Source organism: Chinchilla lanigera, unplaced genomic scaffold (assembly GCF_000276665.1).
Source record: "Chinchilla lanigera isolate Chin_1 unplaced genomic scaffold, ChiLan1.0 scaffold00013, whole genome shotgun sequence".
NCBI classification, from domain to species: Eukaryota; Metazoa; Chordata; class Mammalia; order Rodentia; family Chinchillidae; genus Chinchilla; species Chinchilla lanigera.
Window position 1 is genome coordinate 19,991,872 of NW_004955414.1, and position 14,107 is coordinate 20,005,978.

The 14,107-nt window shown below is 39.2% G+C and overlaps 1 protein-coding gene across 1 annotated transcript; it reads left to right on the plus strand.

The window, feature by feature from the left end:
- Positions 1-2,776: 2,776 nt before the first annotated feature.
- On the plus strand, positions 2,777-3,721 carry LOC102019906 (olfactory receptor 52B4-like). Its single transcript, XM_005380460.1, has one exon. It carries the CDS (start codon positions 2,777-2,779, stop codon positions 3,719-3,721), a length of 945 nt encoding a protein of 314 aa, XP_005380517.1.
- Positions 3,722-14,107: the final 10,386 nt, after the last annotated feature.

Here is a 14,107-nt window from a genome sequence, read left to right on the forward strand (position 1 = left end):
TGGACCCCTAAGTCACTCAGCTGTTTTCCTTCATCCCTCCTTCGTCTTTGTCTCTGGGATCTTGCTGGCAATGCTGTTGGTTGAATTTATGTATCCTAGACATAAGGTCCTTGTCAGATATGTGGTTTGCACATATATTTCCCAGGACTGTAGCTTGTGAGTTTAGTCCATTAGCGTTGCTTTTCACAGTACAACAATTTCAAGTTTTGTTGAATTCTCACAATCCATTTTTCTGCTCAAGGTTAATGTTTTTGGTGCCAGGTGTGTCTTTTTTCTTGAGATCCTGAGAAGGTCATTCTATTTTTCTTAATTTATAAAATTATTATGATTATTATTGTCTTTTTGAGACAAGGTCTAGCTATGCAGTTCAGGCTGGCTTTAACTCACTTTGTAGCCCAGGCTGACTTCAAACTCGAAGCATCCCCCTGCCTCAGCATCCCAAGTTCTGGGATTATAGATGTACACCACCACACCTAGCCTCTCACAAAAATAATGAAAAATACTAATTAAAACAGCCAATATCTCAAAAAAAGGAAAGCATGAGAAACTTTTAGAAACAGCTGTGGAGAAGGACATTCTTTGATTAGAATGTACTGAGGACACAAAGATTTGTTTAACCTTAAGTTTATGATCTTCCTGTCTCAGCCTCTTGGGTGCCGGATTTGTAGGTGTGTCTTGGGTGATCCCTTAATTATCTTTGCTGGAATGTTTGGTATTCACCCATTTGTCCTAGCTACATCCTTGGTTGTTGCTCAACAAAAGGTGTCTGAATTTTGGTATTGGGGACAGCAGTTTGAGAAGCTGTAAGTCCCCTGATCTCAGAATTTTGTCTCTCTTTTTCCTTTACTTTTCTTATTCATCCATGGGCACCTAGTTCGGGGGACCTGTACACCCTGGACAGAGTTGGATGAGAAGTCCGACAAACAGCAGCTTAAACAGATGTGATTACTAAGTGTATTATGGTATTCGTACTGGGATTCTGGAATAGAAGGACAGAGATAAAAAACTACAGAAAAATAAATACACTGTGAAAGTTAATAGTGTTATATTGGTATTGGTTCATTAAGTACAGCATAACAAATGTATCATATGATACTATTATAAAATGTTAAAAAGGACAACAGCGTCTATGGTATCTATGTAGTATGTAACTATTTTTATAAACTGATTTAAAAATTAAAATCTTAAAAGCGATAGCATTGATTTTCAAGTTCTATTGTTTCATTGTGAGGTTAATATTTACTAATTTCCATGCAAAATGAAAATGAAACTTTTCACAAAGCAATGAAGACTTGGTGTGATTTGAAAAGAATCACGCACATATGTGACCCAGGGAAGTAACTGTAGGGGAAGGGAGGTGTGGGCAAGATTGGAGAAGTGTGACGACTTCCTCCTGTGCATTAGGTGTGCGATCCCTGGTGTACTGGTGCACTCTGCTGCCATTAGGCAAAGGCATAAAATGTCTGGTCCCTGCTGCTGATTGCCCAGTCCTCCTGTGACTCATCCCATCCTAGCCCATGAACTCTCCCGTTGAGAAAGGTGAGGGAGGCTGTTACTAGTGTGGAATGACATTTCTAGGGGAAGATAGGAGTTGTGGGAGGCAGGAATTACAGGGCATAAGTTAGATGATAGAAAACACTCAGACCATTGCCTGGAGCGAAGAGGGTGGAATGGGAGTGCCCAGAGCAGTAGTGTGCTGGAGCCAGCTCACATCACTTCCTGAGGATCAGTTGTGCATATTCCTTCCAACTCTGCAGAGAGGAACCTTATGCTGATGATTTGGAAGTGATGAAGACAGAGATATTTCTCCCTAGATCCTTGTTAAACACCATGAAATTTTCTTCACCTCCACTCCACTACCACCACTACTACTTCTCCTCCTCTCCTTCCTTTCCCTCTTCTCCCCTCTTGTCTCCTTCCCTCCTGCCTTTCCTCTTCCATTTTCTCTTCCTTTGTGTATTCTCATATCAATACATCACTGGTCCAGAGTCACAAGCAGGGACCGTCTCAGAAGAATAGACAGTGTGGGAGGGAAAAATAGAGACACCCAGGACATGAGGATCTTGTGTAGCTCTCATTGTGCAGGGAGCCCAGGGGCGTCCAAAGAAGGTTTGAGGTTGACACCAGATACTGATGGTTATAAGCATTTGACATATGGCAACATGCTCATTTCTGTCTGTTCTCCTGATCCTTTATCCCTCCTTTGCAACGTCTGTCATTATTGAAGAATGATGTTTTACTTTCAGTGTGGTAGATTGTGGGAAGGATCACAGGCCTGTGTACTCTTTGACCAAAATTTCTGAGTGCCCTCTTAGAGCCCAACCCCTGAATACCACCATTCTGCTTTCCATGTGATTGGTAAAATTTTTCTAGATTCCACATGCAGAAGAGATGAAGCACTATTTATTTCTCCGTGTCTGCATTATTTGGATATGCATTCATTCTTATGTCATTACAAACAGGAACAGTAAAAGTTACTCTTTCTATTGAGCTTCCATGGCAAAATTTTTTGGTATCACTGATGTGTCAGCTTAATCATTTAAAATTCATTAGTTACAGTCATGTAAATCTTACTTAGGAGATTAATACTTATTCAGAAAACAAGGCATATCATTTTATCTTTATACACCAGAGTTCCTGGCATCCTTAGAATGGGATAGAATCATTTTTTTAAATGAAAACCCTTTTGTAGCATAAATGAAAGTCTTTGAGTGTAATAGTTACTCATCCATATGACTAAGATATGAGGATTTCTGAGGATTTTTGTGTTTTAGATATGAGTGCTTCTAACCACACAAGTGTCAGCCACACCGTCTTCCACTTGCTGGGCATCCCTGGCCTGGAGGACCAGCACATATGGATTTCCATCCCCTTCCTCATTTCCTACGTCATTGCTCTGCTTGGGAACAGCCTGCTCATCTTCATTATCTTCACAAAGCAGAGTCTCCATGGACCCATGTACCTCTTCCTCTGCATGCTGGCAGGAGCAGACATTGTCTTATCCACTTCAACCATTCCTCAGATGTTGGCCATCTTCTGGTTCAATGCTGGGCAGATCTCCCTGGATCGTTGTGTCACTCAGATCTTCTTCATATATTCTACATTCATCTCTGAGTCAGGGATCCTGCTGATGATGGCATTTGATCGCTACCTTGCCATTTGCTACCCTCTGAGGTACACCAGTATTCTTACACACTCCCTGATTGGAAAGATTGGAGCGATCATCTTTCTGAGAAGTTATGGCACAATACTCCCCATCATATTTTTATTGAAAAGATTGACTTTCTGCAAAAGTAATGTCCTCCCAAACACTGGTTGTAAACACATTGTCTTGGCTCGTGTTTCCTGTAATGACATTCGAGTCAACATCTGGTATGGATTTTTTGTCCTAATGTCAACATTGGTCTTAGATATTGTGCTGATTTTCATTTCGTATGTGCTGATTCTCCGCGCTGTGTTCCGCATCCCATCCCAAGATGCTCGGCATAAAGCTCTGAATACGTGTGGCTCCCATGTCTGTGTCATCATTCTCTTCTATGGTCCTGCCATCTTCACAACCCTCACTCAGAGATTTGGACACCACATTGCACCCCATATCCATGTCTTGCTGGCAAATGTGTCTATTCTGATTGCACCTATGATGAATCCCATCATTTATGGAGTCAAGACCAAGCAGATCCGGCACGAGGTGGTTCATGTGTTGTGTAGAGGACAGAAATGACAGATGTTGGAAGCTGATGGTCCTTTTTCCTCAACTGTTTCTTCCATCTATGAGGTGAGCTTTAGTGTCAGTATATGGCAGCAGATAGGAGCTATGCAATGAACTCCAGGTTATGATGTGCCTAGAACAATTGCATCCTGGTCTTTGGTTAATGTTTTTCAAAACCTCTAATCTGGCATTATATATTATTGCATTTGGAGCTAGTTAACTTTCTTGGCCATGCAATTCAGAAGTACATTAGACCACATCACTAACTCTCTTAGTGAAGGTCACTTGTATAATCTTGGGCCATAGCTTTGGATTTGAAGACTCCCTGACAATGTCCTACCTTGGGAATTAGCCAGCTATCTTTCCTTTATATTTTATGCTTTGAGCAACTTTAGTGTCATTAAATGTAGAACATTTTCTTCTATAATTAGGTTCTACACATCTTCAAGGTTTTAATCTATCCTGTTTACATTATAAGAGCATTATATCCACTTTAAGAGCATAGGAAAGAAAAGGAAAATTTACAGTAACTCTTGAAACCATATTCACTTGTGAGTACTACTTCATTTCTCTTCTTTAATTAGTGCAAAACAAGCTTGAGTTGCTGTTCTTTTTTTTCCGTCCGTCTCCCTGCACTTTGGATTTCACCTGCACCATCTCATTGAAACTGCACTAAGTAGGTCAGAATAATTTTTATTTGTTCTCCTGTGGAATACATGTATATTTATTCCAGCTTGATTGTGATGCATAGATAATCAACAGAAAGAATACTTTCCCTTCATTCCAGAAGCGTATCAGCGCTGACCTTTCTAGAACTATAGAAACAAAGATGGAATGGAATGACTGTTTAAATGACATTTTCTGAAATCACCCATGTTTTTCATTTAAAAATATATTTTTTCATTCAAATAAAATCATAATCTTCACAATGCTAAATTAAGAACCAACATTCATCCTCATCTTATTTGATATAATGGCAGTGTTTTGTCAATTCAGCTATACTTTCTTGAAAGCGTTTCCTTATCACCCTCCTTGTATTCCTATGCTTTCTTTCTTTCTTTTTTTTTATTTTAAAGATAAAAGGAGGGAAACATTAACAGACAGACAACATTTTACAACATATCACAAGCACAGTACAGACAATACAGAATTACAAACAAAGTGGTAGGGAATTAACAATGCTTGTTGTATTACATATTGATATCTTCAAAGTGGCTTCTCATGAAAACAGATATAGACATGCAATACTGGTCAGCCAAAGACTCATTGACAGTTTCTTTCACCTATGCTTTCTTTCTGATGAATATTGAGATTCCTTTGGTAGGTTTTCCTCATTTCTTTAACCTAAAATTTCTGAGTTGAATTCTGAAACCTTTACTCTTTTCTATTTGTAATCATTTTATTGTCTTTTTTCCTCATAACTACAAATCATCAATATTTAAACTCTTGTACACTTATAGATCTAACTTCTAATTTGTTGTAGAGTTATAACTCTATTTTATGCTTAGCATATCTTCTTGTATGTCTAATAAATATCTTAAACTTAATATGCTCCAAACAACACTTCTTCTCTTACCACCCAACTCCTTCCTGTGCAGCTTCCCTCTTAACAGTTAAAGATGATTTTATTCTTCAAATTATTTAGGTTTATCTTCAGTTTTTGTCTTCCTGTTGAACACAACATCACTCAGGATCTTCTGACCTGGCTCTCTGCTTTTCTCTGTATAGTTTTACATATTACACATTTTCATTCTTTTAAAAATATATTTTATTTAATTGCAACAGCAATATTGGGATATTACTTGCACATCTTAAATTCACCCTTTGCAGTGAATAACTCAGTGGGTTTATTATACCAAAACATTGTTCAAGCATTAGCACTATCTAATTGGAGATCATTTGTATTACCTGCTCCTCCCCTCCCCCATGCTCTAGTTATTTTAGGAAGACACTATCAAAATGGAAATAGAAACTCCAAAATCTTTGGTCACGGTGCCCCAGTGGGACTGCAGTGTAAGGGCAGTAAACTTTCCAAGGATTTAAAAGCCCTACTTGATTTTGCTGTTAACCTTTAGCCTCATTTCCTAACTGTTGATTTTTGCCTTGTTTTTTACTCTCTCTGTACCCTACTTATCCCTTATACTTGCCTGCCATGAGCTTTCCTTCTCAGCCGCTCTGTGTGTACTGCTTCCTCTGCGTTGCTACTTCTTTACCAAGATATCTGCATGACTCAGTCCCTTGCCTCTTTCAGATTTTTGCTCAATTAAATAGTCTCAATAGTACACTTTGTGAGCGTCGGTCTGTGTTAGAGTTGTGCACAGAAACAGATCTGAGATCTGAGAGCAGTGCGGGGCAGGGAGGCGATGCAGGAGAACTGCAAGGATTAAACTCGGAGGGCAGAGCAATAGGCTGGAAGCAAAGGCAGGGATGTTTGTACAGTCTGGAGTCCAAGGAAACCTGAACAAACTTTCTATGTTGAGTCTGCAGGAAGAATCCTTTTTCCTCCTTCAGGATTTCAGTCTTTCTTCCTAGGACCTGAAGTGATTGGATGACCCCAGCCTGTATCACAGGTGTCATCTGTTTTACTCATTCTGCTCATTTAAATGCAGTGACTTCTAAGATTACTCTCATTACCACACCTAGACTGATGTTTTATCAAACCACTGGCAACATCATGTAGTCACGTTGACACAGAATTAAGCTGTGTATCCTCCTATTTGGATTTCACTCCTCTGGATAGTTCACTGCTGGCCTCTTACTGCTCTTTTACATTTATTTTTTCTATGTAAGAGGCTCCTGCTGATGCTGCTTGTGGTGGTGGCAGTAACTATAACCCTTTTTGTACAAATGGCTGTATAGTAGCTTGGCTTCTTTGTATGCTTTAAAATTCATTTATTTTTTAATTTAGGGTTTGGCCCCAAAGCTAAGTTCATGCTAGGCAAACACTGTAGTTTTAAAGAATTTCTCTAGCCTTTTCAGTTTAGTTTTTTTATTTTTAGTATTTTGTCTCTTTTAAGACAGGGCCTCCCTATGCAGTCCAGGCTGGACTTGAGCTCACTTTGTAACCCATGCTGGTCTCATACTTACAGTGATCCTCCTGCCTCAGCCTTCAGAGAGCTGGGATTATGTACATGCATAACCACACCCACATTATTTTAGTTTTGACCCAGAATCTTACTAAGTTGCCCAGGCTTATCTCCAACTTGCTATCCTCCTACCTGAGCCTCCTGAGTAGCTGGGATTACAGGTGTTTTTCTGCCTTCTTTGCTGTTCATTGCCACATTCTAAGTAAATCAAAGTTTGAAGAAGAAAAACACTTTTCGTGTTATCATTACTGTTTTAGCTGAAGTACCTGCAGTACTTGGCATATTTTAGGATGTCTTTCGTATTTGTTAAACAAATAAAGGAATGAATGGGAGGATAAATGAGATGATGAGCAATGAATCACATGACAGTTGTTGTGGTGGAAACTCTGAGAAATTGTGTGTGCTGATGCTCCTGATTTCTCTGCTTCCAAGCACCAGTCTTCTATTACTGGCCCCGTTCATTTTCACATAATTTGTTTTCATTTGAAAGTAAATCCATGAGTTACCAATTCTTATTCCTTTTATTTTAGCATGTAAATTTAATATTTCACCTATATCTTTCTGTTTAAAAGTATAAATCAACATGTAGCTCTTAAAAATCATTCCCATGGAACAAAGCAATTAATATTTGCAGATTTTGTTCTTCATCTTCACATACTGAGATATTATGTGATATTTATACTTTACATTTTGATTTAATGTCACATAGTGAGACTTTTCTTTGACATGTGAACTACCTCAGATGTACATTAAGCCTTGTTAATGCCTCATGAGTTGTTTTCATGTGGATAATATATTATAAAATATAAATACTCTACATTTTACCCCACCAGTACATTCTTATTGTATATTTTTCAAATTGTTACCATATAAATAAAACATAAGTATTCATAAAATTTCATTGGTATTTTACTCTTTTTTTCCCCAAATTGTTGAGTTTCTTTCCATTAAACATTTTCATACTTTTTTATTCTTTGTCAGGTTGAATATGTGTAAACCATTAAGAAACTACACGTCATTAATTCTAGAATGGCTTGTTTTTTTTTTTTCTTTTTGTTTTTTCTCTGGTACCGGGAACCGAACTCACGACCTTGCGCTTGCCAGGCAGGCGCTTTGCCGCTGAGCTAAATCCCCAGCCCCCTTGTTTTTCAATTATAGCGAAACAATTAAATGAAAATTTGTTAAGATGCCAGTGCAAATTACGTTAAGATTTAATTGTTCTTTTTGTATTTTTAAGACAGGGTCTCACTAAGCAGTTCAGGGTGGGTCTGAGTTCATCTTGCAGCCCAGGGTAGACTCAAATTTGTAATGCATTCTCTGTCTCAGCCTCCAAAGAGCTGAGATTGCAGGTGTGCACCACCACACAAGGCTATTAACGTTTTTATCTAGCAAAAAATATGTCTGTATTTTAATTTCTGTAACAATGATGATCCCCCTATAACTCAGATTATGTGACCTAAGTTCATAAGATAATACTGAGCTGTCAAAAATATATCATCCATTGCAGAATCCTGTGTAGGGCGGGAGATTGGAGATTAATGCTCTTCTCACAGCCCAGTTAATTGAAGACTCTCAGTGTGATCAATGTGTAGTTGAACACACGCAGGTGGTTTTTGACGGATTGCAATGAGGGAAACCACACACTGGAGCAACAGTGGATGTCTCAGGAGGCAAATAACAAGACAGTGTTATTATGAGACTGAGGAGATAGATTCCCATTGCTTGGAAAGAAGTAATGTCACGCGACTTTATATTGCACACGAAGAATCAGAGGTACCAAAAGGGGCAACAGGAATGCAAGAAACAATAGGAATGAGGCTAATAGATAACTTAGCTTTTGAGTCAGACTTTTAAGATATCCCTTCAGAGATACAACTGGCAAGTAAATATATGAGAAAATGTTCAACATCATTAGTCATTCGAGAAATGTAAATTAAAACAACACTGAGATTCCACCTTACCCCAGTAAGAATGGCTAGCATTAAGAAATCAACCAATAACAAATGCTGGAGAGGCTGTGGAGAAATAGGAACCCTTCTCCACTGCTGGTGGGAATGCAGACTAGTGAAACCACTGTGGAAATCAGTTTGGAGATTCCTCAGCAAACTAGGTCTAGAGGTCCCACTCAACCCAGCTATCCTCCTGCTGGGTATTTTCCCAGAAGATCTAAAAACATCATATCACAGTGATGTATGTGCATCTATGTTCATAGCAGCACAATTTGTAATCGCTAAATTGTGGAAGAAACCCAAATGTCCATCCACTGAGGATTGGATAAGAAAATTGTGGTACTTTTATAGAATGGAATATTACTCAGCTATAAAGAAAGATAAACTCGAGGCCTTTATAGGTAAATGGTCACAACTAGAGACCATACTCATAAGTGAAATAAATCAAACATACAGGTGCAAGCACCACATTGTTTCACTAGTGTAAAACCTGAAAGAGTTAATTTAAACTAGGAGGTATGATAGACATTATGAAATGATAGGAAAGCACTCAAAGGTAAAGGGCAACTGGGATGGGGGAAAAGAGAAGGGGAAGAAGGAGAAATTTTGTATGTATGTATATACAAGATAGTTAACATGGCTGTTCTTCTGTCTTCTATTTCTTTGCTGAAAGAAACTGTCAATGAGTCCTTGGTTGATCAGTATTGCATGTCTATATCTGTTTTCATGAGAAACCACTTTGAAGATATCAGTATGTAATACAACAAGCATTGTTAATTCCCTACCACTTTGTTTGTAACTGTGTATTGTCTGTACTGTTCTTTTGCTATTTTGTAAAATGTTGTCTGTCTGTTAATGTTTTCCTCCTTTTATTTTTAAAATTAAAAAAAAAAGATATCCCTTCATTAGAGGGACTAAACTTTAACCTCCTGTTTGTCAAAGCCATCCACTAATAAATGTTTTACTCTCAAACCCTAAACCCATAGTATTCAGGCAGCCCCTCAACCTTTTCTATGTCCTGTTCATAAAATGCTATTTGAAACATATTTACTGCTTAAAATATGCTTGCTGAATGTCTGGGCAATGAATAATTATGAAATGAATGAGTGTGCTCTATCAAATGAATGATAATTGTCCACTTCCTGAAAAATCTTGAAAGTGTCAGGTACTCCTCCCTCCTGAAAATAAAGGCATCAATTTTCTAATTTCAGTCCCTTCTAAATGGGGTTTCCTTCGATATGAGAACCAGGAGTGCTTCATCTCAGCTACACAGGCACTGTGGATATTACCTAGTAGAGGTCTCTTTGTCCTTTTATCAAGTGGGTGGGCCGGGTGTTAAAGTCAGAGATTTGGCATCTCATGTTCATGACATTTGTCAAGTGATTCATGTTCTCTGAGTCTCACTGTCCTTATGAGTGAAGTGCAGATAATACCCAGACCGTAGAGTAGATAATCAATGTCTCAATAAAGATGTATAAATTACATTGTATATAAAAGCAATGCATAATAAATATTAGCTGTACTGTGACTGGGATTCACTCAGATCCATTTCATTTCTGGAAAAAAATGGGTCTTTTATTATCTAATCCTTTCTCTTAGTGTCCCAACAACCTTTTACAGACTATGCTCCTGAACCAGAGGAAGAATTCTAAACTACAGTCTCAACACATGGATGGCTGCTGCTGTGGAGAGAAGGAGATCTAGGGTGAAGTTGGTTTCACCATTGTGGCGTTCAGGTCAAACCCGTCTATGTAAGCACTTTCCCTTCCCTCTCCAGAGCTCCCTGTGTAGGCCCCAGTCCCATGGTCTGTACATTTTTCAAGAATAAAGATCTTTAAATCTTGTTTGTTTATTCTTCACTTAATAAGAAGCTATTCAATTTTAAGAATCATGTTGTTACTAACTTTCCAGACATGAGTTCCTCAACATATTTATAAACATTGGTTTGCATGAGAAGCATATGTAATAATATATTTCACCTTGATTAGTTAGAAATATATGTTTTCATTAGCCTCAGTGAGGTAAAAGGAAACAGTCTATGTACTTGTATATTTTTTACTAATTGCATACCCAACGAAAATGTAAACTGTGTTATATTCAAAAGCTCTTGGTGACTTCACTAAGAATATTATGGGAAAGTCTGAATAAACTCTACCTCATGGTAGTAAGTAAAAGGTGTCCGGCCGGCAGCGCAGAGAGTAATAAAACAATAAAACACGTTTATTGCTTTAGGGCAGGGAGAAGATTGACAGAGAAAGAGAATCTTCTGAGGGCGGGGTCATGTGGACAATGGTTAAATATGGTCAGACTAGAGGTGGGGCTTAGGGGGTGGGCTAGCTGACGTGGCAGGCTAGCATTGGGCAGGAATGTGGGAAAATGAAACAGGATATTACATAAAGGGGAGTAGGAAGTCGTAACTTGACTCCGGGAAGAAGGGTGGGGCTTTGCACATGGCCTCTAAGGGCCAGTGCCTTATTGGCCATGACACTTAGTCTCCAATAGGTGGCGCCACAGCGACTACAAAGGAATTATTAAGACCTTTCAGTAAGGTCTGTGGAAGGATCAGGTAGGAAACTCAGCAATCCAGAGCAGAGGGGAATTTTACTGGAATGGGAATAAGGGGTTGGGTAGAGACCAGGCCTACCTAGAGGTAAGGAGTTTGGGTTTATATAGGGGTAGAGGTACTTGATCATTATTGTTTGGGATGATTTGATTTTGGCAAGCAGGAGGCTTTGTTTGAGCAGGCAGGACACCTTTGGATGGGGCCCACATTCATGGACCAGGCCAGAGCAAGATGCCTTCCAGGAAGCAAAGTAGATTACAGCTGTCTTGTCAGATGCAAATTAGATTACAGAGGTCTTTCAGAGAGGTGGTGTTGGCTTTTGTACTTTCCCTTCAGGGGTTGGGAGTGGAATGGACTCTAACAATGGTGTTACTGCATTCCCTCCAGAGTTCAGGTGTTGCCAACTAGAAGGTGTCCGGGAGAGCAGCATTTAGAAGATGATTACCCTATGAGGGCTGATCCTTTCTTAAAGGGATGAAGACCTTAGAAAAGAGGCTTCACTGAGCTTTCTGCCTTCTTTCTTGCTTTCTGCCTTCTGCCATTTGAGGACATAAGAAGAAAGTCTACACCAGACAACAGATGCCGGTGCCCTGATCTTGGCTTTCTTAGCCTCAAGAACTGTGAGAAATTAATGTTAGTTGTTTATTAATGACCCATTATCAAGTATTCATGACAGCATCGCAGTTGGACTGAAACATTCACCTCTGCGAATAGCAGTAGAAATCTGCCCAGGTGTGAGTGCCTGAAAACAAAAAGATGTTAGACCACTGCCTTCTACTCCCTAGCCATGCCCAGCCTGAAGGACCAGCCTTGTGGATTTCTGTCTCTTTCTTCATTTCCTATATTGTTGTCCTGCTTGGGAAGAGTCTACCTCTTTTCACTGTCCTCATGAAGCACAGTCTCTGAGGACCTGTTCCTTTCTGTGTTGCTGATAGCAGATGTCCTCTCCACGTGCACAGTGCTTCAGGGCTTGTCAGCTTCCGGTTCTGTGAGCTCCACCTGGACCCCTGAGTCACTCAACTCTTCTCCTCCATTCCTCCTTCATCTCTGAGTCTGGAATCTTGTTGGCAATGGTATTGGTTGAATTTATGTATCCTAGATACAAGGCCTTTGTCAAATATGTGGTTTGCACATATATTTCTGAGTCCCGTAGCTTGTGATTTAATTCTCGTAATGTTGGCTTTCATGGTGCAACAATTTTAAATTTTGTTGAGTTCTTGCTATCAATTTTCTGTTTATGGATAATATTTTTGTTGCCAGATGTGTCTCTTTTTCTTGAGAAACTGAGTGTGATTCTATTTTGCAAAATTATTTCTCATTTTGCAAAATTATTATTAATTATTATTATTTTTGTCTTTTGTCTTTCATGACTGGGTTTAGGCTGGCTTTGAACTCATTTTGTAGCCCCGCCTGGTCATGAACTCGAAGCAATCTTCCTGTTTAAGCCTCCTTAGTGATTACTAGGGATTACAGATGTGTGCCACCACACCTAGCCTCTCACAAAATTAATAAAAATACTAATAAAACAGCAAATGTCTCAAAAAAAAGGAAAGCATGAGAAACTCCCTGAAAGAGCAGCCTAAACAGAAATGATTACTAAATGTATCATGTTATCCCTATTAGGATTCTAGAATAGAAGGAGAGATATGAAATGTTATGGAAAAATAAATACATCGTGAAAGTTAATAATGTTATATTGGTATTGGTTCATTAAGTATGGCATAACAAATGTACCATGTTATATTACTACAAAATGTTAAAAAGGACAACAGAGTCTGTGGTATCTATGTAGTATGTAACTTCGCTTTATAAAACTGATTTAAAAGTTAAAATCATAAAAATGATAGCATTGATTTCCAAATTCTATTTGTTGATTATGAGATTAGTATTTGCTAATTTCCATGCAAAATGAAAATGAAACTTTTCACAAAGCAATGAAGACTTGGTGTGATTTGAAAAGAATCATGCACATATGTGACCCAGGGAAGTAACTGTAGGGGAAGGGAGGTGTGGGCAAGATTGGAGAAGTGTGATGACTTCATCCTTGTGCACTAGGTGTGCGATCCCTGGTGTACTGGTGCACTCTGCTGTCGTTAGGCAAAGGCATAAAATCTGTGGTCCCTGCTGCTGATTGCCCAGTCCTCCTGTGACTCATCCCATCCTAGCCCATGAACTCTCCTGTTGAGAAAGGTGAGTGAGGCTGTTAGTAGTGTGGAATGAAATTTCTAGAGGAAGATAGGAGTTGTAGGAGGCAGGAGTTGTAGGGCATAAGTTAGATGATAGAAAACACTCAGACCATTGCCTGGAGTGAAGAGGGTGGAATGGGAGTTCCCAGAGCAGTAGTGTGCTGGAGCCAGCACACAGCACTTCGTGTGGATCAGTTGTACATATTTCTTCCAACTCTGCAGAGAGGTACCTTATGCTGATAATTTGGAAGTGGTAAAGAGGGAGATATTTTTACCTATGTAATTGTTAAACACCATGAAATTCTCTTCACCTCCACTCCACTGCCACCACTAGTACTTCTCTGCTCCTTTCTTTCCCTTCTCATCCCCTCCTCTCTTCCTCCTGCCTTCCCTCTTCTTTTTCTCTCTCTTTGTCTACTCTCATATTAATACACCACTGTCCAAAGTCAAAAGCATGGACTGTCTTAGAAAAACAGACAGTGTGGGAGGGAAAAATGGAGACATCCGGACATGAAGAAAAGGTTTAGCTGTCGTTGTAGGGAGCCCTGAGGCCTCCAGGGAAGGCTCCATGTTGACACCAGGTTGTAATGGTTTTAAGCATTTGACATATTGCA

Bases quoted from the DNA above. Each gene is read 5' to 3' on its own strand.
- LOC102019906 (XM_005380460.1), top strand. From the start codon at position 2,777: ATGAGTGCTTCTAACCACACAAGTGTCAGCCACACCGTCTTCCACTTG.